The 26,695-nt window shown below is 39.3% G+C and overlaps 1 protein-coding gene across 1 annotated transcript in view; it reads right to left on the reverse strand.

Annotated features, from left to right (window-relative positions):
- si:dkey-112m2.1 (transmembrane protein 132C) overlaps positions 1-26,695 on the reverse strand; it is a 176,840-nt gene that overhangs the window by 20,268 nt on the left and 129,877 nt on the right. Inside the window, exons 4-5 of the mRNA XM_067423619.1 lie at positions 23,625-23,811; positions 5,309-5,452 (exon numbers count right to left, since the gene is read on the reverse strand). Of these exons, the coding sequence (XP_067279720.1) occupies positions 5,309-5,452; positions 23,625-23,811 (331 nt within the window). The remainder of the gene's footprint in view (positions 1-5,308; positions 5,453-23,624; positions 23,812-26,695) is intronic.

Below are 26,695 nucleotides of genomic sequence, written 5' to 3' on the forward strand. Positions count from 1 at the left end.
TGTTGTGAAGATGTGCCTAGAGTATAATACTAATGTATGCATTCCACGTTTCAATCGTATCATTTGTCATCACGCAATGAAGCATACCAAATTGTGCCGAAGTCATTTTTGGGCAAGCGGTCATACCATGCTTGTACTCATTATTCCCAGCCCATAATTCAATAAATCACTGTGTGGCAGGTATTACTTGTACTATTGATGCTATTTTGTGGGTATTCATGAAAATGGCCAAATGGAAGGCACTCTCCTGTGTAACCAATGAGTATATTTTTTTAAATGGCTAAAACTGGTCAATTGATTTTGGATATTGTTCATGTGCAGGATGTGAATTATTTCAAAGCACAGTAAGACCACAGCCATGCAGAATGTAAAGTGTTGTAGCTCAAGGAAGTTTAGCGAGTATTTTGACTGATGGATGAAAATCACATCACTTCAAAACAGCTTCTAAAGACCTGGATGAGGCTGGATTGAAAGGTTGTGTTCCAGAAAAGAAACCACTTATTAGTTTTATCTACTGCGACAACAACAAAAAACTAATGCACTAGAGTATAGAAGATTGGAGCCATGTTCTGCAGCCCGACAAGTCCAAATTTAACAACCTAGCATTGAAAGGCATGTTTGTAGGAGACGACTGGAGTGTTTTAATACCAAATGCATCCGTGGAGCCATTAAGCATGGCAGAGGGAACTTAATGCTATTGGGGATGCATGTCTTCAGATGATGTTAGAAGGATCTACAAAATTGCTGGCACTTTGAAAATGGACCAACACTTATGTTGGGAAAATGGCCCAATACTTAAGGCCCTTTCACACTGAGCGTGAAAAAGCGAGGTAAATCACAGACGGAGGGACCTTTCACACCGAACGCGAAATGACTGATCACTTTCTGCTAATTCATTATATGTATTTCATATATATTCTGCTCATCTCTTTGTTTTCCCTTGTGTATGTGTCTCTAAGGTTTTTACATTTGGCTTTATCCTTGTCTGCTGCACAATATATATACACAATTAAATTAAGATGAATTTAGTACCACGCCAGAAACAAAAACAACCTGCGACTTTAATAAGTTAATGAATTAGATATTAAACTCACCATCGATTCTCATTTTCTCTGCAATTCGTTACCACAGAGCATCTTTTTTCTTCATGTTTTTATAGTTGTTGTGACTTTTATCAAAAAGTTCTCTGTTCTCAGAGAACACGATAACAATAACTCTGTATTCTTCCTCTTCTCTCCTTAGGGAATACTTTTGTTCTGCGTTTTTTTTACACTGGTTTCCAAAACAGCTCTCTGTGTTACATTGTCACCAATCTGAATCTGACACCAACAGCAGCTGCTATGGGCACGTGATCTAAGGCACAAATCTAATTGAAAGGCCCGTTTCATCGCGGAGCACAGGGGAAATAAAAATTGACACAGGTCATAAAAAATGCCTTGCTTTTTTTCCTGGTGAATGTTCGCAACGGGCGTGAATAGTCTCATAGGGATCTATTGTTTCGATTTAAAAGCGTCATTGTGACGAAAAATTGCCAATTTCATTTTCAGTGTGAAAGGGCCTTTATTTTGGTAATTATCCTGAACACAATGTAGCCAAGTATGAAGGATCTGTTTGGAGATCAAATGTGTATTTTCCAACATGATTTTGCATGCAACAAAAGTTAAAGGCAGAGTATGTAAGTTTTGCCAGTAGAGGTCGCTTATTCAAAACAAAGGCGTAGCATGATGCCGTAAATAAGCTAGGAATCATGGGAGTTGTAGTTTTGACTCTTCACCTCCACGGTTGATGCACTGGTCCCTGAGCTTTTATTATGCTTATGCTGCAGTCGGCCACTTCCGCTCTTATGGTTGTATATGTGGGGACTGTAAAAAGATATGGACGTAGTGTCCGTGACGTCACCCATAGTTTTCTGAAGAGATGCATATTCTGATGTGATGACTAACAGACAGCAGACAAATGGCTATCCATCTATCACTTTAAGTGACCACGCCCTTTAAGTGGCCCTTTATTATTCAGAACTTTAAGGCTTTATATAATGTAAACGAATGAGTTATAAAAAAAATTCACCCCCGCATATTTGTCATGATGGAGATCATGACATAGACCAAAACCACACAATTTGTACCAGGCTGTAAAGATGCAAAGAAAAACAAAAAACTCTGCTGTAAACTTGGGCATTTGAAAATGGAGCCCAATTAGATTCTACTCCCTTCTGGCACCTGTCCCTAGTGGCCAGTCGAGGAATTGCAGTTTAAGTTACTTCCATATTGGCTTGAAGAGAAACTAGGGGGAGGTTGCCTCTTGGGGGTAACACAGTGCTGTTTTACATGGTTAAAACAATCATACTACATACATTTGAGTGTGCTGAAAGTTATGTTCTAACATTACATTATGCGTTAACTCGATTGCTGGTATGAGACTTGTTTCACTTTGCAGTAATCCAAATTAATATTAGAATATTATATTAATAAAAAAACAGGATGACTAAATGACTTTTGCTAAATGACATGCAATTAATTTATTAATTTAAAATATACTGTATGCTGGAGAAAGCTCTCTCTTATGCTGCCACAAAATAGTGTTGTCTCTGAGGCATGGTAAAAACGTTACTCGCGGTGAATTAAAAACAATAAGACTAACCGTGTTGCGCTGCATAACAATAACACTATATTATAGTGTCTTTGGTGGTTCCATGGTTTCTACGGAAATCAAGGGTAGTGTGGATTTGACGTCATTGATAGGCGACGCAAGGACAAAGGACTCGGTTCGTGCCCTTAATACAAATGTGTGGTTACCATTTGCCATCTTCATTCAACAATGGCATGTTTTTTTGTTTGTTTATAATTCTCACTGTAATGTACAGGCACTGTATTGTTTAAAACTGTATTTGCATAATTGAATATGTTTCCTCTTATCACTGTAAAACTGCTTTGAAACATTCTGTATTGTATAAAGCGCTGTATAAATAAAGGTGACTTGACCTTTACAATTCATATTGTTTGTATCAGTTACAAAACATAGACAAAACATACAATGGCAAAGTGTTTTCAGATGCTCTGAATCCAGGGCACCAGTGCCCATGTGTGTATGCGTATGTGTGTGTCAGCGTTGGTGGGGAAGGAGAGGGATTCCTCTCCAGAGGTCAGTGTTTCAGTGTAGAGTGCTCATCAGATAATTAAACCTGAAGGGAGTAAATACAGACACACAGTCATTTTCTTCCTCATAAAATGCTCTCATATTTGTTCCCAAATGGCAGAAAGTGAAAGGCACAAGCTTGTTCTGAAAAGCTTGCATTTAACATCCCTTTGTTTTTTTGCCTCTGGCTTGACAACTGAAAATAGACATTTCTTCAGCGTTGTGCAATGTATAGTGCTTTAAATCAAATCTAATAGTTGCTTAATACACTTTGTGGAATATATTATGTGTGCTCTCCACCAGTTCTTTTGTTATCTTGGTTGCAAAATTACACATGTGTCTGCAGGTTCTTTCAGCTTTTGTCTTTTTTTATGAAAACCATCTAAACCACAGGAGTGCTTACAGTAAATCACACCACATCATGTATATACACCAAACAAGCATACCATTATGACCACCTTCCTAATATTGTGTTGCTGCCAAAACCACCCTGACCCCTCAATGCATGGACTCTACTAGACCCCTAAAAGTGTGCTGTGGTATCTGACACCAAGATGTTAGCAGCAGATCCTTTAGGTCCTGTAAATTGTGAGGTGGGGCCTCTATGGATCAGCCTTGTTTTTTTCCACAGATCCTCGATTGGATTGAGATCTGGGGAATTTGGAGGTTTTTAAAGTCATCAACTTAAACTCGTCCTCCTCAAACCATTCCTGAACCTTTTTTGCCTTGAGGCAGGGTGCATTATCCTGTTGAAAGAGGCCAGTTTTTGCTTAAAACAAGCTAAATTATCTGCCAAGAAAAATTATCTTATTTCTGTTTGGGACAGAATTGTTTTTACCCCATTGGCAGAGGTTTTTGCTTGTTTAAAGCAAAGACTCACTTAATTTTGATTTAAATTTCAAGAAAACAAGAAATATCTTATGTGATTTTACTGATCTAGTGCCAAAGTAACATCCACATGGATGACAGGACCCAAAGTTTCCCAGCAGAACATTGCTACATAACACTGCTTCCGCCGGCCTGCCTTCTTCCCATATTGCATCCTGGTGCCATGTGTTCCACTGGTTAAGACACACACACCTGGCCATCCACATGATGTAAAATAAAATATGATTCATTAGACCAGGCCACCTTCTTCCATTGGTCCATGGTTTCACTTCTCACATGCATCAATGAGCCTTTGCCGCCCATGACCCTGTTGCCAGTTCACCACTGTTCCTTCTTTGGACCACTTTTAATAGATACTGACCACTGCAGACAGGAACACCCAACAGGAGAGGCAGTTTTGTAGATGCTTTGACCCAGTCATCTAGCCATCACAATTTAGCCCTTCTCAAACTTGCTCAAATCCTTAAGCTTGCTCATTTTTCCCGCTTCTAACACATCAACTTGAAGGACAAGATGTTCACTTGCTGCCTAATATATCCCACCCACTAACAGGTGCCGTGATGAAGAGATAATCAGTGTTATAATCAGTCATAATGTTATGCCTGATCAGTGAATATACTAATTATATGCCTTTTTATGACCTAACAAGTTTGATTACACAATCAAAATATGAGGGAAATATTGTATATATATTTCTATAAATATTTTAAATGTGAAGGAAACAAAACACTAAACTTAGTTAGAGTATTTATCTGCCAAAATTATTTGGCAAAAAAGGCACAAAAAAAATAAATAAGCTAAATGTTTTATTTTACTATGCAAAAAACAAAAAACATAATCAGTTAATAATATTTCTGTCTTGTTTTTGCATGTTTCTTTCTATGAGAGCAAGGCCAAATATTATGCCCAGCATATTTCATTGCATTTTCACAAATAATTTTCTTTACTCAAACACAGCTAGGTAATATGATTACAAAATCTTCAACCCTATTTTTATTCATATTTAAATATAGGGTGAAGATGTCCAATTTTCTTTTTGGTCTGTCTGCGTGTGCGTTATAATTTCTACAGATTTTTAGTTTCTAAATGGTTTTCAAACTGAGTAATTAGTGATACATTGTGATGTGGTGTATAAAATGTTTTAACAAAAGGACAAATTAAATAATTAAGGAGCGTGTGAAATGTGTTTTTTTTTCAAAAGTGCTCATACAGTGGCTAAAGAAATGTACATCCACATGTGTGTGTGGTTTGTTCATGTTAGTGACCTGTGCGTGTCCTTTCCCACCTTAACCACGTCCTCGTCCGTTGAGCGACATTCCACCGACTCAGTTACATCGGTCACAGTACCTTCGGTTCCAACGGTGACCACCTTCACTGGCATGGCAACAGTCTTCCCGGTGAGCACTGCGGTGTTAAGGATCTCTGTCTCCTGCACACAGAGGGCAGATCAATCAGACTGCGTTAACTCAGGATAATTCACCAGTCATTATTCACAATAATTCGTCATTCTGTCAGCTCCAGCTCTTCAGTGCCAACACTGAATCGTGCTATTAACCCAGTGAGTCATATCATTCAATTAGAGTCATCAGCTCTGGAGAGCCTCGGAGTGAGATGGAGAGGTCTGTTTAGAGCCAAACAACACATCCTGTTTTTTATGAAACTGATCTACTCTTAGATAATATTAACATGAAAAGCACACTCAGAAATAAAGTTCACTCTCAAGCCACTTGAAAAAGAAAGAAAAAATATATATTTTCACACATTCAGAAGAAAATATGAGTGCACATGGTGACTGCCAGATTGTAGTTAAAATAGTAGGTTTATTTAGGTATTTGGGGTTGCTAGGAATTTGAACTTGTTTATGCCGTTTCATCATTAACAGGTAAAATAGTAATTAAAAAGTAACCTAAAAAAAATAAAATAATTTTTTTTATACATTATACAAATACATAAAAAAATAAAATACATTATTTTAGCTAAATATATTTTTTAATTAAAAAACGTATATGCATATTAAGTTAAATATAAAAGAAAATTAAATGAATTAGAACAAAATAATGTTAGCTAAAAGTTTAATAATGAATAATTTAACACTAATTAACCGTAACCCTAAGTACGGGCAATAGAAATAGTGATGATTGCCTAAGTAAGGCATTAGAGTAATAAAGACTCAAATAATGCTCATAGTAAACATAACAGCACTGTGGTAAGTTCATGCAATATGCATTATATAGAGAACATTGTCAGAGAGGAAACAGTGCAGGCACATCTTATTTGCACAGAACTATCAATTACGGAGAAATGAGAGCAATGGTAACCATTTCTCTAAATCCAATCTCTGTGTATAATCTTATTTAAAACACATCCATGTGTTCTACAGGTCAAATCAACCAAAAGGATGGGTGAATAGATCATTTACGGTTAAGTTGTGTATGTGTTTTTTTTTTTTTTTGTCTATTTGTGGGCTATGGGTGAGATGGATAAACCAAAATAAAGAAGCCCTCTGCCAAGGTTGTGTTGTTCATCATAGGGTCTTTTCTTCTCTTTATGTCACAGCTCTCGCCATTCTCCTTTAGAGAAAACAGATAACATTATTTAATCCTGAACTGTGGATAATAAAATTTCAAGCTTGTTAATAAGACTGAGGACTTCTGTTCCCCCTTTTTTTCTTCAGGCTGATCCCACTTCAGGCTTCACTTGGCAGCTGATTCTTATTTCAATCATTTTCACTTTAATGCACCACAATCGTGAGGATAAACGAGCCACTTTCTTTTTTTTCCCTTTATGCATTTAAGCCGATCATTATTTTCTATCTAGCACAGGCTGCACTGTCTACTTCTGAGGTAGAATTTGAATATGCTGTTTCCCTTGATTTTAAAATTATGTAAATGTGCAATAGGAATGTAGCCTGAACAGCACAAGCTTGCTATTCAAACCTTACGCTGAGACATTTTGACAGGAAGTTATCGCCTGTGTTTGATTTGCTGTCAAAACATTAATTTATCAAGACCAGGAAAATGACTCTGATAAATATTCCACAGGATGGGATGGGTGAAGTGTTTACAATTTGCTCACCCCCTTTCACTCACTCCCCGCTCAGATGAATTCAAAGAACTCAGCTTCAGTGTTCGGCAGACAAGGTGCTTTCAAATGTCTTTCAATGTGTCTATTCAGTGGCTGTTAAAACCGAACAATGTAATTTTCATTCAAGCCTGAAGATTACGGAGTGAATTAAAAACAGAATTCCATAGTAAAACAGGCAAAGCGGTGGAAAGCGTTTCATTGTGATGCCACAGATTCTGAAGTAAAAAACTAACAAAGCTGAGGTGAGGTGAGTTCAGTTCCGTGAGGGAGGGAGGACGATTTTAAACCACACAGGTCAAATGCATTGACCCTTGAAAAATACATACATGCTTCCGCTGTCTGACTCACATTGCAAAAGCACACAAAAAAACTTTTTACTCAAGGAATTATCAACAAAAATGTTTAATATTTGAAAATTTGATTGTAAAATTTTGTAAAAAGTAAATTTATTGTAAAAAGATTGTAATGCTTTACTTAAAAAACTCTACCCTTCTAATATTCCAAAAAGTAATATAGGCAAGACTTTCCAAATTCATAAGTACACACACAGTAAGAAGCCAACCTTAATCCAGTTGTCACATGAAAGTCCCATAAGTTTGTGCCAAATTCTCTCTCAATTAATGTGTTAAATCATGACAAAAAAAGCAAGAAAAACACTTTTTAAAAAAAACAGCAATACTTCCTGAATTAATTTTTAAATCTAGTGTACTTTATTTGTATAATAACTTTATAGAAATAAATATGGTATGCATTATGAAATTTTCTCAAATTGGTTTTTCAAAAAGGTTACTTAGTGTAGCGTTGCTATATGGCAACGCTTTACCACAATGGAAAACGGTCACAAAAAAACTGTTTCTTTAAAACGTCTTGGTTACATATGTAACCCTCATTTCCTGAAAGTTATGTCAACATTGTAACGTACTGGGATCTCTTCTGGGAGCCCTATCAGCTTCAAGAGTATACATTTTAGTATATACGATGAGTGTATATGCTGATTCATGACTCGTACAGTGATGGTACAGCAACCATGGCGATGGGACGTAATGCCTCCATTCCCTCCTTCAAGAAATGAGGGTTACATACGTAACCAAGACGTTTTATAGAAAAAAATGTCAATGACAATTTTCCATTGTGGTAAAGCGTTGCCATATAGCAACATTACCGTAAGTAATCTTAACGGGGGAAAAAAAACCATTTGAGAAAATATGTCAGTCAGTTCCCTTTCAGTCTGTCACGTTCAATGTTACGTCGATGTCACCGCGTATTGGGATCTGCGCCAAGCTGGGGAACTTTCTGGAGTAATAAAGTGCAATTATCTGGTCCATGAGGAGGGGAATGGTGCAGCAAGCTGACACTTAGAATGTGCACATCGGTGTAACTGGCTGGTTGAAGTGAACACACGGGACCAAACCGGTTCTACATGGAGGCTATAGAATCTACCAAACAGCCCGCAGCTCCGCACCTATCCACACTATCCAGCCATCCTCTACTTGGAGATAGCCTTTCCCTTCTGCTTGCCTCTGTAACAGATGAAGAGCTGTTCTGAGGTCCTGAAGCTTTGCTTTCTGTCCATGTATAATCGCAGAGCACATACAGGACAGAGAAAAGCCAGGGCTGAGTCTGCCTCCTCCTCCTTGCAGGTTCATCATCTGTTGGGAACCTTGGGCATATATTCGGGCCGTGGTCGGATCACGTGAGAGTTGCTTGGCCCAAACTCTAGATTCATCATCCGAAAATACCTGCAGGTCCCCTACCCTCTTAATGGAACCGAAAGCAGTCAGGAGCACTGTCTTCAAAGATAAGATTTTCAACTCTGCTGACTGCAGTGGTTCAAAGGGAGCTTTCTGCTGTGTTGTTAACACCAGAGACAAGTCCCAAGAAGGTATAGCTTGAGAGCGAGGCAGATTTAGAACATGCTTCCCAAAGGACTTATAATCAACTACATCATAATGTGCGCGATAGTGGCAACATACACTTTAAGGGTGGAAGGAGACAGCCTTCGGTCCAACCCATCTTGCAGGAAGGAAAGCACAGAACTGACCGAACATCTTCGGGCATCTTCTCGTCGAGAAGAGTACCACTCAACGAATAGGTTCCAAAAGGGGACTCTAGCAGCAGTGAGGGTGTTTACCACTGTTTGTGGCAGATCATTTAGAACCTCTGTATCTCATCCAGGCACTAGGCATGGAGTTTCCAAAGGTCTGGATGTGGGTGCCATAGGCTTCTCCCAGAAGTACTTGCTGTCGAGAGAACTCATCAGCTACATGACTGAGCAGGCCTGGAATGTGAGTGGTGCGAAGACTTCAGAGGAGGAGATGGCAGGCGAGTTGTGGCATGCAACAGGAGTGTAGACCACCCTGTTTGTTGATATATGAAACAGTCACAGTGCTGTCCGTTTGGACCAGAACGTGGCTGCCACGTAACAACTTGAGGCAGTTGATGTGCCATTGGAATTGAGGCCCTGTCGGCAGACCCGAAACTGCATGCTCACTGGTGGTAGAGGCATCCGTGGAGATGCCGTAGAAATGAAAGCCTGAACCAAGAACACGTCCTCAAAGTTTGGCGGCAATTCGGTGTGATTACTACACAGAATGAACCGCTCTGTCATGCCCATCTCGGGACTCGGCCATGGAGCCAGTGTTGAAGTGGCCTCATGTGAAGGAATCTGAGTGGCATTACTCGTATTGCCGCACCAGGAGGAAGCAGACGCCGGACACAGTTGCATCGTAACGGTGTGCTCCACTGGCAGGATCTCCACATACCCCTTGGCTGGCCCGCCATCGAGGGTTGTGAGGAGGTAAGTCTCAACCTCAATGCCAAGATAGTCATGTTCCAGCTGTGGATACATGAACTATCCACAAACACTGCCTCAGCATGCTGAATGACCAGACACATAAGACAATGATTGTAACCGGTGACAGGGAACGAACGCATCCAGTAATGCATGAGTAGAATGACATCTTGAAAAAGATGCAGTGTCACACCGTGTACTATTCTTTTATTGTGCTGAAGCACACAGGGAGATGGCAATGTCAAAACACAGGGAATATAGGGCAGCCTTGTGTTTGCACTCAGTGTGCCAGGGAACACCCTCACCAAACCCACAGATATGTGAGAAGGCTGTGGGAAAAAAATGCAGTTTTTTCTCGCACCGTGAGATTGCAGTGTTGTATCTTCACTCCCAGCACTCCAAGCCTCTCCTCTCTCTCTTGTTCTCTCTTTTTTATCTCGGCTTTCTTGCAGGAGCACTCTTCATCAACACCAAGATTGGCTCTAAAGTGAATGACCAATGTGTGCTGCATCTGCTTTTGTATTTATACCCGAGCTGTGGGGTGGAGTGCGAGATGCAAATCTTGAACACCACTGGCCATTGGCCTGTTCTGTATGCTCTTGAAGCTGATAGGGCTTTTAGAAGTGATCCTAATATGTCTGTGACTTCAACGTAATGTTGAACGTGACCAACTGAAAGGGAACTATGATTTTCTTTTCTATTTAAAGGAACTGCATGTAAGAAATGTATTTAATCAAGAAATCATGTTAATTCCAAAAACTTAAATCACTGACAACAATAGTCCGGCCAGGATATTATCATTTGCAGCCCTCAACTGATGTTGTCATGTTGTGTTTTGGCCCGAAGCTCCACCCTCCACCTATCGACCAATCACGAAGTCAGTAGTGTTTCGGCATCCGGGTTGCCAGCTCTGCTCTAGTTACCACAGCTGCAGCTAGAAACATTCCAGATGGATCCTGCAGCCTATCTGGCAACCTCGAGTCAGGGGGGAGGGGGAGAGGGGACACACCGCTCTACAGTAAATTAAGTGATTGTAGTACCAGTTTTGGCCACAATCTTACATACACTTCCTTTAAAGCCTGCCCTTTTAATTCCCATAGTGCAATAAATTGTATTATTTTCTGATTAACAAGGAAATTATTAGAAACGAATGATTGCTATATGGCAACATAAATGGTTAATGCATTATTTTGATTATATACTGTACATGTAGAATTTTATATTTGTAATACTTTAAAAAAAACATAAAAATTTTATTAAACAAAAACTATAATACAAATGAAAAAAAAGTGAAAGGACATGGTTCTATTGTGCATGAAGGTTGGGAAAGCAGCACAATACAAAGTACATTCTTCTCACGCTTCTGGCATTGGCTCGAAAATCAAGGAAAATTTAGTCTGACAGCAGGACAGATGTGGGTGGCATGAGAACCAGCAGAACTAATATGCCACTAGTTCAAGTCCACCTACACTCCCAGTCCTCCCCCAATCATGATGCTCCAGTTGTTGAAGCACACCATCCTTCTGCTTCCCCCAACCACATCTCTGGAACTCCTATGAGCCACTGTTCCAGAGGGAGGGCATTGAATCCATGCACAATGTGTTATTCATGCAGTCTTGTCATCCACTGCTGCCTGGCGGTCGGTAAACATCGCTCCCCCGGCCGCTGACTGATTAGTTTTAGCTATGCGTGCATGCTGGGTTTCAAGAAGACCGTTTCTACGGGAGGGCAGTGCTTCTACACACACTTACTCTTAAACGGTTTTCACACTATCTTGAGAAAGAGTGAGAGAAAAGAGAAGAAGGTAAATCGATAAAAGGCCATTACACTTTTTGGCGGCATTTGTAGGGTCTAAAGTGGTATTGGAGATCAGGGAACAGAGGGTTAATATCAGCACAGGTGATTGGTTCAGTTCGTGGTGGACCTACTCCGGCTCACACAGGGTCTAACGCTCAAGGACAGGATGCGCTGAATGCATCGGCACCCTGTGAGGATCCTCCCTGGCTGATGCCGCAGACATGCTATTACAGAGCCATCGATCGACAGCTGTATTTCTTTTCAAGACCACAGGTCCTGCCAGCTCTTCAGCAGCAATGGGTGAAGCCTTTTTGCCTCTGAGAGTCTTGCTGACAGAGCCTCTGATAAAATGGCACAACAGTGCAGACAAACAGGGAGCAAAGAGGAAGATGGCTATTGATTTCAGTAATAGCGCAAAGAGATGAAGCGAATGCTTAGCTGCCACTGAACACATTACAGTCATTGGGTCAGCCAAGCACCTCTCAGCGGCCGCTAGCATAAGGATAATCACAGTTTTGTGTTACTGTTTCCGCATTAACCCAGAATCCAAGGTCTCCTCACCTTACTGCTAGGTTAAAAAAAACACTTTCCAGGAATTATGAGACACATGATGAATCGGACATGAGCATAAACCGGATATCTCCTGTACATTTGCGAAATGTTGTAGCCAATAATTGTATCCATTAAAACTCTGTTTAACCCTATTCGGAGGGTAATTGTTTCTCACATGGAAGTCCATAAAAATTAATTTGCATGCCACCTCAGTGATAAAAATTGTGCTTTCGGATGGTGAGCGTGTGAGTGTGATCTTGCACATCTGGGAATGCGCTGCTAACACAGTCAATAATGTGACTGTAAATAAAATGTCATATGCTTGGAATAAAAAGAATAAATGCATATTTAATTTAATAATAGGAAAATAATATCCTTAGTAATATTTAATTATTTAAATCTGTTTCAAAATAGGAAGATATATAGATGCACATTATAGTTTAAATGGTTTTCTGTCATTTTATTCCACATGGAAATGAATGGAAATAACTTAATACAGCCTTTTATTTACATGAGTTAAACACAATGTTGTTGGGTTATTTTCACATACCGTAATTCCTCAAATAAAGACCAGGGCCTTTATTTACCTGAACTGCCGATGGGAACCGGCTTTTATTTGAAGCAGGCTTTTATTAGGGGCAGGCCTGTATTTCTAATTCCATCTGTTTTAAATATAATTGCTTTATGTAAAACGTTTTCAATTTAAAGTGATCATTCCAGTGGACAAATATCATTAATTTTATTAAGAAACATTTGCAAAAATCTCACCATACAACAAAATAATATGCATTTTTAGTAATTCCGCGCGCAGCTCCGCATCATCTGAAGATGAACAAGTTTATCGGCGAATCTAGCCGAGCATAATGTCTCATCACACCGGCCCCCAGTTTGCACAAATTAGGTGCTTATATTTACTGAATGAGCCTACAAAAGCAGAAATAAGCCATTTTAAATAAAGATCCAGGTTTAAGCAAATGAATAAATAAATCACGACATTAAAGTTTAGTTTTACACAATTCTTTTTTAATGTGCTTTTTGGTGAAAGGTACTAAAATAAATATCATCACCTGTGCACGTTAGTCTACTTCTTCTCGATGCGTTGGTTTATAGAACAATTACTCTGAATCGCCCTCTGTCGTTTCAAAGAATAGCACAACGGCGAGCACGTCAAGGCCTCGTCCATATGGGGAGGAGCGCGCACAGTCAGTGGAGGCTCGCGCAGCGGAGACAGGCGAAAGTATAAATAAGGCTTGAGACGGCGCTGCGTGGAGCTGAGATTCGAGGCTTGGGTGCGACACCCTTAAGACATAAAAGAGACAAGAGGCTAATATTAGGTGCTTCTTAATCAGCTCCCTAGTTCAGTAGTCAGGGCACTGATCAGGACATACACAATGTGAAGATCGATATCTGATATCTGATAGCCTGCCTGACACGGCATTTTCACAGACATCTCTGACTCTTTGCTTAGATTTTACTTGCCTGTGTGTGTGTGTGTTAGAAACGACGTTTAAGTTTAGCATAGTTTCACTCGCTGAACACACTCTGACTGAGCACTTCCATCAAGCGAAATGTCCTATTTCAAATCAGAATCAACTCAATGGATGTGCAGTGTATCTGACTCACACTGGATTTTCTTTGTTGTATTTTCCTGTCAAAGTTTGTTTGGAAATATTCTTATATTAAATTAAAAAAAACTACACATAATAGTTGTACACATTTTGGATAAAGTTAATTGCGATTAATCGATCTGACAGCTCTAACATAAATAAAATCAGTCTGGTTAGTAAAAAAAACCCTACCGCATGTTGACGTGATTGGTTACAGGGTAGTTTGTGAGATAAACAAACGATGATCGATTTCACACTGCTTTTTAAAGATTGTCTTTGGGTGCAGTTTAAGGAGAAAATACTCAGCAATGGTGTTGACTTATGAATATAAAGCATAGTAAAAACACCATTTCAATATAAACAACATTAAAAAACTTAAAAAAGGGGGCATTAAGAATGAAACATTGCTGCATTAGTCATGACATTGAATACATATGTTTATAAAGAAGAAGCATGATTTAGCCAAGTAGATTGTTTCTGTATAAAGATTCTTTGTTGGTCATAGAACAACACTCTTATCAAACATTCATAGGCCAAACACATTCCCTAATCCTAAATCTTGTAGAAATTGTTCCTGTAAACACTGTTCTAGCTCGAACCTTGGCCCCTAAGATCAAATTTTGATGACAAGATGACAGGAAGCTTGTTCCAGGAACATGTCCTCCTTGAGTCATGCCAAGCACATAGGGAGCAGTATTGCATCTCATTTATAATACCTTTCCACTACACCAACAAGACAACCTCTACTGCTTGGCATAACTAAAGACCAACATATTACAAAGCATATGTTTTTATGACCAATAACAATTATTTTTATGTAAGTTTAATCATATGCAAAACTGATAATGCTATGAAATGTTTTCCTCACTTCAGAATGAATGGATGCTATATTATATAAAAGGCAAATTTAGGGAAATAATAAAGAAAGTACTTTACCATTGAATGGAGACAATTCAAAATTGCGAGAATGAAGAACCAATAACCGATAAAAAAAAAGTAAAAATAATTGGTTGAACCAATTATCCATCTATTTCTATTGCAACATGCAGCTCTTTGCGAGTTAATATCGGAATAACAGCCATACCGGAAATCCCTCAGTACTCAAATTAATCTTGCTAAAAAACTCCACCACCTTTTAATAACTGTAAAAAAAACTACACAGCTTGGATACAATCGCCATCTAACATTGCCTCTCTCATTTCCTCCATCTCAGAGGCAGTAAAATGTGGAAGCACAGATTCCATATGCCCTGCGTGGTGTGCAGGCCTCTAGGTGAGGGATAATGAATACATAGGCAGTTTCAGATGAGTGTGATAAGGTGGCAGCGGTCTTGTGCCCAGCGGCTGAGAAGAGAGAGGGAAGGATAGAGTGAGATGCTGATAGTAATGAGGTAGCGTGCAGTGAGGACCATCGATCCCCATGGCTCAGTGGCAGGGCGCAGGTTTACCGAGGCCAGCCGCCGCACACAAAAACACGCTTCTGTCTGCATCTTAATCTCTCAGCAGTCACAAATCAAACTGCAGTTCTTTCAGACAACAACACACATTTTTTCTATCTCGCCCCTTTTTTTTATTTTTCTCTTTCTGTTCTAGAGAAACATTTGCATCAACCGTAAATGAAGCAATAATACAGAGGAAGCTTAAATACTGGGGAATGGTGAACACTGTCAAACTGCAAGTTTTCTCAAAGACATTCTTATAATAAATAGTTTGGATCACAGTGTAAAAGGATACATTACTTGTTTTGTGTTCAGATAAAATGTTGTTGGTCTCCAATAAAGACCAGAAATGTTCAAATGCATTCTTAAGATCTCAATCCTGCTGAAAAGAACAGCTAAGCTAGTTTAAAGGGATAGTTCACCCAAAAATACAAATTACCCCATGATTTACGCACCCTCAAGTCATCCTAGGTGTATATTATGACATTCTTTTTTCAGATGAATACAATCGGAGTTTTATACAACAACTGTCTCTGGTTCTTCCAAGCGTATTAATGGCAGTGAAGGCACTTTTTCTGTTTTGAAGTCCATAAAACTTTATCTATCCATCATATAACTGCTCCACACAGCTCCTGGGGTTAATAAAGGCCTTCTGAAACGAAGTGATGCATTTGTGAAAAATATCCATATTTAATCCAAACTGTATTATTTAGGTATGCAGTAAATGCAGGTATGCATGCAGTAAAGATTATGCAGTAATTTTTTTTTTTTTTTTTTTTTTTTTTTTTTTTTTTTTACATTTTTTACATTTATTAAACTTACTAAACATGATTTGGTTTAATGATTTTATAAACAAATGGGTTATTTAATTTCTATTTTTGATTAATGTATTTATTTATCCTTTTTCCTTTACTATACTTTTTACCAATCTTTTTTTGTGTCCAGTAAGCTTGAGAACTGTTTACTCACATTAGTTAGGCTAGAATTAGTTGTTGCAGTTGGCATGATGGCAACATGATGGCAGCTTCTCAATCTTTGAAGCAATAGTCACAGTGGGTCAAAATAAAAAACAACAACAACAAATTCCTTAGCGTTTTATATACTTAGTATTACTATAGCCTTTGACTATGGTAAATCAATATGGAAATATACAGTAATTATATGCAGACACACCTGCATATAATTACTATACATTTCCATATTTACCACAGTAAAAAGCTATAGTAAATTGTGGATATAGGCAGGCAGGGCAAAGCCCTACAAAAATATTCATCAACTTGTGTTCAATATTCACATACATTTCCAATATTGTAATTTGTTCATAAAAAATGAAATAATATAAACATAAAAAAGTTGGCCCTGAGTTATGGAAATTGCATGTATGACCTTTATACACAGTGCATGCCATTGTAAAGACTGTAGGTCTGTCCTATTCTAGTATTGCTTAGTTGGACTTAAGACTGACGTGGCTCCTTTAGGACTCTGAATTAACTTGGACTTGACTGGTTAAAAGACTCGACTTGTACGCGACTAAGGGCTAGTCCACACGTACACATTTTTTTTTATAACCAAATTTTTCCTCTGGTTTTAAAAAACAATCGCTTCCACACAAGCACAGTTAAAACAAAATCTGCCCACATGAATACACAAAAACACCCTATGATTGGCTGCCTGATTTCCACATGGGTCTCATCCACGACACTGATGCACTGAGGGATGCCATGGGCTCAGTGAAACCCTTCTAAAAGTTCCTTTACTTTGGACTCAGTGACAGGTAACTGTATATACACAGGGCACAAGTGGACTCTAATAGCTAACACACTTGCCTTAATATTCAGTATTATTGCATTATGGCGCCTCTGTTCTGCAATACAATGAGATAACTGTGCATGTATCTGTATACATGTAATAAGTGCTATTAAAAGCTATGTCCGCCATTGCATAGACTCGACTCATGTAAACAAAAGAGAAAACGACAGACAATCTGACGTCAAACAAAGGAGAGAACGGTACACACTTAGACTTCACAAGCCAAAATCTCCGGTTTTACCATCTAGACGACAACGCTGCAACCGCAGTTTCTAAAAATCTTCACCCTGGCCGGAGTTTTACAAAAAGTCCGGTTTCAGTAACGGTTGAGTTTGTGTGTGGACGAAGAGCAAAACCGCGTAGTAGAAAGAGCTGTGGTTTTGAAAATACATGTGTTCATGTGGACAAGGCCTCAGGTGGACTCGAACCCAACAACACTACATAACAGTCAATTACTTTACAGTTGTACATGTACTTTGGACAAAAATAAATTCCAGCTGATTATTCTGGAACTAATTGATGCGCAGAAAGTAAATAATACACAAGCAACTGTTGTACCATGATTTGCTTCTTGCTACTAAAGGAAGAGACATCAATATCTTGCGCCAATTTTTTGGGAAGAGAAAACCTGTACTATATTATCAATGTTTAAGAGTTCACTAGCAGAATAAAACACTTGCAGACAGTTCTGCATGTATATTTGATGAGTCGTTCAAAAATATTGCATGATATATAGCCTACAGCCTGTGGAGAACACAAAGGAAAAAGAATTACCTTGTCCTGTAGGAGGTTTACAGAAGACACTGTTCAAACAGACTTGAAGGGAGACAAACAGCAGGCTACCGAGTCTCAGAGAACAGAGAAACCCATGAGCTCTGAAGTAAAGCCTGACACACACCGAAACTCAAGACTAAGGCCAAGAGGCTACGAAGAACCAAACAAAACAAATCCTGGAAGGGGAAAAAAAATCTGAAGAGGGGTTTGACGGGAGATTCTTCGGACTTGGCAATTTGTTTGATTTTCCTTTCCTCTGAACAAACTCTCAGAGCACTGAGAGAAGACAGGGTGGCAAATGAGAATGAGAGCGCTTTCAATAGCCAACCGACAGAAAACAAGCTCAGCAGGGACCCAAAATTTGCCTTCGAGAGGGCTGAACGGCCAATTACATGGAGCTTAAGTAAACTTGATTCAAAAGTTGTGAGGTATAGAATCAGAGAGGGAGGAAGACAGACAAATACACACACATTATAAAGGGAGAAAGAGAGGGAGAGCAAGCACACACGCTGGTGCATCCTAATGAGCCAGAACAGATTTCCTGCATTTTGAGGGTATCATGCACTGCCAAATCCTATTAGGGCATCTCCTCATTCAAAAAGTTGAAAGTGATGTGATTACATTGATCCCCTCCTGCTGTGTAACACAACAATCTGCTCTCCCAGCATTCTGAGAGAGCTCAAGACAAATGCGCTCCGTCAGAGGGCCAGACAACACAAGTGATTGGTGGCTGCTGTCTGCGCTGTCTGCGGCCGTGATTGTTGTGTGAAATGCACTGGTGGGCTGAACAGGCTGGAGCCAGGGGTGTCGAGCTCAGGCTGTAAGGGCATCCGGACTCATTTTCACAACGTTATTACATCATTCTCCGCTTTCGCCACTACTGTACGGCTGGGCTATGTTTACCGTAATGGGCTGAGACAGCACAGCTCTCAAAACGCGAAGGCTGATGGTGCTTGTTTAGCCATTGAGTAGGGAAAGGGCCACTGCGGCTGTCCTTTCTAATGAGGCCGAGGAGACAGCTGGCAGGCCAGAATTAGCCGGTGTCCGTGAGAGGGGAAAAAGCTAATTCTAATGGAGCAGAAGCCTCCGATGGGACAGATTGGAGTCTCTTTCCTTTGTTATCGTTTGCCATTGTTCCTGTCACACCAATCTGCGTAGTTCCTCCACATTAGACAGGTAGAGAGAGGGGGAGCGGATCGCTGCACTCGGGGTGATTAAAGCTGACCGCTGACTCTGCTGCCGGCTTAACGAAGTCTTGATTAAGTTTAACAAGGTGTGGTGATGGCAATGTCATCGTTATAGACAAGGTGAAAAGCCGCCTTGGGGTGTGTGTGAGAACGCTGCACTGTAAGACGCAATTAAAATGGGTTGCAAAAGAGGCAGGTTGATATAATTCAAGCTGCTATGCAAAACAAGAACCAAAGTGAAAGTTGGGAGAAAGAAAGGTCAAAGCTTTAGCTAACGAGAGGGAGCGTTTAGATTTCATCTGTTTGTGTGGAACATTTTCACATCAAAATGAAATCATCTTCCTCATACCGCCCTGTTAAAAAGAAGCCGATGAAGATCAGACGCGTATCCCATCGCTAATCAAACACAATTTTTCTCCTTTCCTCAGCCTCTCACTTTATTCAAAAAGAGAAAACTCGCACATTTTTTCCCCTCATCTGTGGTATAAAGTTCCCTAAAATTGCAGCAATGTATTCATAACCTATATACTGTATGCTATATATACTAGTGCATTTCAATTATATCACACAGCAATTGGCTTCATATTTATGGATATGTCCCTACCAATACCCAGCGTCTACTGATTTGTACCTAACAATACCACGACTAAAGTGAAATGAGCATTGAGCATTACAACTATGACCAAAGGCATTTAAGTTAGTCACTGGTCAACCCAGGCTCATTGGAAATACGTGACTCTGCCTACATTTTTGCAACACCCAAAATATGTACCTCCAGGTACGTTTACCTGACCCTTTTGGGTGAAACGTCCACCGGAGGCTCTAAGTGGTAATATTTTTTCTCCATTCCAGATGTGCAACATGACATCATGACTTCGCCTAAACATACACGCGCCAACATGATCTCACAGAATTAATATTTATAGCCTAATTTTATATTTTGGAGCAACTCACTCCACTCCTACCCTAAACCTACCATCTCTCAACAATATAAAACACGTAACAGGCAAATAAATGTACAGTCACATGTATTTATTACAAAAACTGACATTAACTTGCATTCCAAGTCTTCTGAAGTCATACGATATCTTCATGTGAACAGAGTTGATCTTAATGTTTTAGTCGTTGAAATGATGATCACGCTCCTTTGCGAACAGAACACACACACGCACTTGTTCATTCATATGTCACGAGACACACGAGAGCCAATGGCATTTTACAATCAAAGCTGCCGTAATGATGCAATTGGTCATGAGACACACGACAGCCAATGCTATCAAAGCTGACGTGACGTTTCTTCCGGTGGCAATATTTGAAATGTATTATTTGGCGGATGGACTCAACATTACTGATCACTTTTGGGGACTTTATTCACACAAATCAATCGTTTGGCCTCGGAATACTTGTAGTATTTGTACTTTCTGAATAAATTGTGCCTGCTGTCGTATCTGCCTGTTATATCCTTTTTTTTATAATACACAAATGGGTAGGTTTAGGGAAGCGTTTGAGTTACCCATTCAAAATGTGTCTGAATATGTGTGTGTGTCTACAAGATAAATGGATTTATAAACATACTAGGTTTAGGGGTAGGGGTAGTGTAGGGGGATAGAATGTAACGGCGTTGATAAACACACTAAAAAGCGATTGTGCGTCTTGATAGCACACCAAAATGGCATACGAATTGGTCATACATATGCCATCAGTCTGGGAATGGAGAAAAAATATTACCACTTAGCGCCTCCGGTGGACGTTTCACCTAAAAAGTGCAGGTAAACGTACCTGGAGGTACATATCTTGCGTGTTGCAAAAATGTAGGCAGAGTCACGTATTTCCAATGAGCCTGGGTTGTCACTGGTGCAGATGAAAAGGCTAGAAATCAACATGCCCTCACTAACATTCTGCATCAGTTATGTGCGTTCGTTCACGACGGCTCTCATCATAAACAGATGCCGATATGATGTACTGTAAGAGATCTATTGTGCAGTGTAGTCAGCTTCATTGAGCGTACTTTTTTTTTTTTTTCAAGAAAAAACATTTTAGTGATGGGGAACGTTCATTGCTCGCTTTCTGTACATAATTTATTCCCAATTTGAATAACCATTTTGTTTTTCAGATTAAAGGATTAGTTCAGTTCAAAATGAAAATGTCCTGATAATTTACTTACCCCCATCTCATCCAAGATGTTTTTGTCTTTCTTTCTTTCTTCTTTGTTTGAACAAAAATAATTTGTTAATCATGATAATTTTCATAACGTAGTGTCTTGCATATGGGAATTTTTAAACTATTCAAAGGTTGGGGGATCTGAAGTTTTTTTTTATGTTTTAAAAGAAGACTCTTAAGCTCACCAATGCTGCATTTATTTGATCAAAAATACAGTAATATTATAAATATTACTACTATTTAAACCTGCTGTCCGTAACTTTTTTGTGTTCAATATTTACAAATACTATACAATAACAATGTACAACATGAATCCATTTTCTAAACCATGTTTTTGTCTTACCCTGAATCATTATGGTACACTTATAATAAGTGTTTATATTGGGACTATTTCAGGCCAGACTGGTACCGCTGCGGAGGAGCACAGCCCCTGTGTGACTCGCCATAGACATAAACATAGAGAAGTAGCTCCGGCTGCAATGTTCTTCCGCAAGACACGTGCAGTTCTGTTTATTAACAGCTAGAGCGCAAAAAGTTACGGACTGCAGCTTTAAAATAGGAGAGAATCAAGGGTGAATGGAACACTTTTTGCCATTGAGATAACTTGGGAAAGTGTATCAATAAACCTGAATTCATCTACTTGAATATATTTAAAAAAGAAGATTGGAACAAGAGGAGATTGGAACTTTAGGTTTAATTTATACATTTTCATAACATTTTATTTTCAACATATTGTTCTGCATTTGCGAGAGCAGGGGTGGGCTTTTGATATCGCGGCTCTACTTCCTGCGCTCTACTGCGCAGACTCTGTTCCTGAAGTCACTACTCTGCCCCAAATCTGTGCAAGATGTCAGTGCTATATTCGAACATGGGCGGCTTCACTTTTCTTCAGTGTAAGGTAGTGAAAAGTATTTTTTTTTTTTTTTTTACAGCCTATGGTGTTTCGTGTTTATTCTAAAAGTTTCAGTTCCACTAATTCTCATAAATCAGTTTTTTTATATATAACTAAAATTAATTTTCATGTAGTTGCAATGTTATATTGTGTTGTGTTTAGCTAAATAAAACTGATAAAAAATGTAGACCCCACTTAATTGATAGTGTAGGCTATGTTGAAATGTATGAAAATGTCTCTGAAACATCTGTGTATTTGATAAATATTGCATTTACATCACTTCATCAGTGATAAAGTATGCAAACACAGCACGACCGTAACTACGGGAAACAGAAAGTGTCCGACTTCACGTCTCCGTTTGCAGCTCCTCCCCAACTGAAAGTTGCTACTCTCGCCAATCGGATGCATCCAGCCGCAGCCGATGTCCAACACACCTAATGTTTCCATTACCTCATTGTCTAGCTTTGTTTGTGTCAACCTGCTGTCAGTGAGTCTCTTGTTTGTCAAGTGTTTGTTCATTTTTGTCTATGTTCTACTATGGGATAATAAACTGCACTTGGGTTCAATCAACCTGCTACAGTGGATAATACACACACGCGCACACGCACTCGCACTCGCACACACACACATACACTCACAGCACCAGCACCAGCTGTGACTGCCCAGGTACCATATAGCCTGAAATAATGTGTATTATCTCCTAGTTAACCTTATTTGTTTGAGGCCACTCACAGTTTCCTCTAATTTAAAGTTAAATACTTTTGGCTCTGACCCAATTGCCTGTTTTAAAGCAAACTGTGTGCTCAATTAACCAAATTGGAGCTAATTAAAGTGCTAGTCATAATGTTGCTTCAGAAGACACATCAACATTTCCTGTCTTCACAATAAAAAGAAGACTTGTTTAGGCCACGTGTCCACCAAAGCATTTATTCATGCAGATGGCCGGCATTTTCAGTTGTTTTCAATGGGAGTGCTGCGTTTTTAGAACACCTGGAGCACTGAGCGAGTATTTCTGCAGGATTTTTTTTTTTTACTGGTTGCCGAGAGTTGAAGAATGTTCAAGTTTGAGTAAAACGCAGCGATCATCACTGTCACTTTTCACCCAGCCATCCAGTCAAAGTGGAGGAAGGGCGGTACAAATACAACACAGACCAACCACCCCATTCTGCGTGTACAACGTCAACAAATGACAACAAGCAATAATAACGAACAAAATGATTTAAAACAAGAGCCAGAGCAAATATTTTACATTGTATCTGCAATTTTATATAGAATCAATACAGAAATAAACTACCTGTGAAATTAGTAACACTTCAGCGGATTTCCTGCATCATAGAAAGCAAAGAATCTCAACTGAAGAAAAAAAAAACGCTGCCCTGCCAAAACGCTCTCAAGTGCCCACAGCGAGACGTTTTAAGCAGAGCGCCTAGCGTTTTCAGCTGGCTAAAAACGCTTTGGTGGACATGCGGCCTTAGAATGAAAGACACCAGTTGATCAGTACTAAACTCACCATAGCCAATGGCACGATGCCGCCAAGGTCATGTGGTGCCAGACGGATGAGGGTCTGGATCTCGTCTGAGAGGGTCCGGGAGATGGGGTACTCAATCTGCCATGTCACTGAGCGACTTCCCAGAGGATCCAACAACCCGTTGACCTCCAGATCCACCTGCAGAACCTTCTGGAAACCGGCTTCCACCCTAAAAGTAACATTAAAGAGTCAAATCAAAATGCTTGAATGCAAGCTAAAAGAACATGCGTGTAAAACTCATGGTCACTTTGTGTATTTGTTGTTATGTGGCTACTGGCCCATGCATGTTGCCAAAGGATGAAGGGGCAGACAAGCGGCCATTTATCCACCCTTTTGTTTTTGTACACCTGGTGTGTGTAGGATGTAGGATGCGACGTATGTGGGTGTGAGTGTGTGGCGGTTTACTCTCATTATTTTAGTTGCATCCCAGCAGCAACTGGAAAAAAAAAAGAAGCAAAAAAGCAATTTACTTTTGGTCCAGCGCCACAGCATTTTCAAAAAAGATTTCCAAAGCAGAGCATAACATTGTCTCCACTGATTGCGATGCAAACAAAGCTGAAAAACAATGAATAAAACCAAAGCTATTTGATTTGCCCAGGCCTGGGTTTGATCAGCCTGGCTGCTCCGACCTCACAGTACTTAGTTAAAACAAAAAAGGCATATGAAAAATGTCTAATATCAAAATAGAAATGTAGAATGTGGAACTGCAATTGAATCGGTACCTGGTAGCATGACAGGAACACAAAAAATAAGCGATATTCTTTTTCTCCGATTTTTTACTTTCACAGAATCAGAACAGTACGATGCAAGGTCCCTTTTCAAACAACACACGTCCACAAAAAAGTAAGGTCACTGTGTTATTCTCAATGCTGTCATTTCATCACAAGGGAAATAAAATGATAATTTATGCTTTTTATTTGTTTGAGTGGCCTCAAACAAATTACACACAAATTTCAGAAATAATTTATCTTTCTCTCTAACTCAGACTTTGGTCAGGGTTGCAGCTTTCCCCACTGAATTGGGCTACTTTTAAACTGTTCCTATGAGAGAGTTTTTGTCCTGCAGTTTGAAGTTTGAAATATTACACAAATTAGATTTGAATGCCAGAATTTCTGACCAACCAACAGCCAATCTATTGCTAATCAAAACAGGTAAGATGGATGCTACTTTTTATGGAAGCAGACAGGTCAACTGTGGTTATGATTACAATGTAGTATATTCATAGAATGTGAATCAAATGTGTCAAAGATTTATAATGTTGAGCTTTTTCAAATAAATGCCGCTCTTTTGAACTTTTTTTAATCATCAAAGAATCCTGAAAAAAACGTATCACTGTTTCCACACAAATATTAAGCAGCACAACCATTTAGAACATTGGTTATATATATATATAGAACTGCTATCCATGTCATAGGAGTTCTGAAGGTGAAAGGGGGTCAAACACAGTTATTAGTATGGTGTTCCTAATAATCCTTTAGGTGAGTGTATATACACTCACCTAAAGGATTATTAGGAACACCATAAATGCTGTGTTTGACCCCCTTTCACCTTCAGAACTGCCTTAATTCTATGTGGCATTGATTCAACAACGTGCTGAAAGCATTCGTTAGAAATGTTGGCCCATATTGATAGGATAGAATCTTGCAGTTGATGGAGATTTGTGGGATGAACATCCAGGGCACGAAGCTCCCGTTCCACCACATTCCAAAGATACTCTATTGGGTTGAGATCTGGTGACTGTGGGGGCCATTTTAGTACAGAAACCAATTTGAAATGATTTGAGCTTTGTGACATTGTGCATTATCCTGCTGGAAGTAGCTATCAGAGGATGGGTACATGGTGGTCATAAAGGGATGGACATGGTCAGAAACAATGCTCAAGTAGGCCGTGGCATTTAAACAATGCCCAATTGGCATTAAGGGGCCTAAAGTGTGTCAAGAAAACATCCCCCACACCATTACACCACCACCAGCAGCCTACACAGTGGTAAAAAGGCAGGATCCATGTTCTCATTCTGTTTATGCCAAATTCTGACTCTACCATCTGAATGTCTCAACAGAAATCGAGACTCATCAGACCAGGCAACATTTTTCCAGTCTTCAACTGTCCAATTTTGGTGAGCTTGTGCAAATTGTAGCCTCTTTTTCCTATTTGTAGTGGAGATGAGTGGTACCTGGTGGGGTCTTCTGCTGTTGTAGTCCATCTGCCTCAAGGTTGTGCTTCACAAATGCTTTGCTGCATACCTCGGTTGAAACGAGTGGTTATTTCAGTCAAAGATGCTCTTCTATCATCTTGAATCAGTCAGCCCATTCTACACCTTAAATTAATATATTTTTAAGTTTTTAATACTCTTATCAACATGGGTATGGACAAATATCCATGCTTTATGCAAATGTATGTTTATTATTAGTGAAACCATACTCAGAGCATGTAGAATAGACATGTATCAAAGGTCACAGATGTTTTTCAAATAACTAGTTCATGTCTCTTAAGCCTAAGCTTAAAAATTCAGAATAAGCAGTGATTTCTCTCATTTTAAAAATATAAATAAAGGGAGTTCTTAAACTGGCAGTTTAGTTCAGAACAGGGCACAGTTCGTATGAAAAATTCATAATGTGAAAGCTGTCATGCGGACCAGAGATGCACATTCCCTATTGAACAGCCAGTATTTTGTGTGTGTGCGCAAATCTGTTCCGCGATTCACGTGAACAGTGTGAAGAAACCGGACTCGGGAGCGCTCGTTTAGAAAAGTAACCTGCGTATTCGTTTTAGCCGATTTTAATGTATTTAGTTCAATAAAACACATGTGCTGATGGTGTTAATGATTTACCTCAGACATGAGCGAGAGTGAGCTTCAGTGCATCGCGCTCAGACTACAGAAAATGTGCTCAGTGAAAAAAAGCACTTTTCTTTCAACCTATATATATATAAAGCACCAAACCATCATATTAGAATTATTGGAGTAATTATAATGAAAATTCAGCTTTGACATCACAGGAATAATCAATTAATATTTTACAATATTACTGTATTTATGTGTTCTATAAGGAGTT

This window comes from Pseudorasbora parva, chromosome 18 (genome assembly GCF_024679245.1).
Source record: "Pseudorasbora parva isolate DD20220531a chromosome 18, ASM2467924v1, whole genome shotgun sequence".
Taxonomy (NCBI): Eukaryota; Metazoa; Chordata; class Actinopteri; order Cypriniformes; family Gobionidae; genus Pseudorasbora; species Pseudorasbora parva.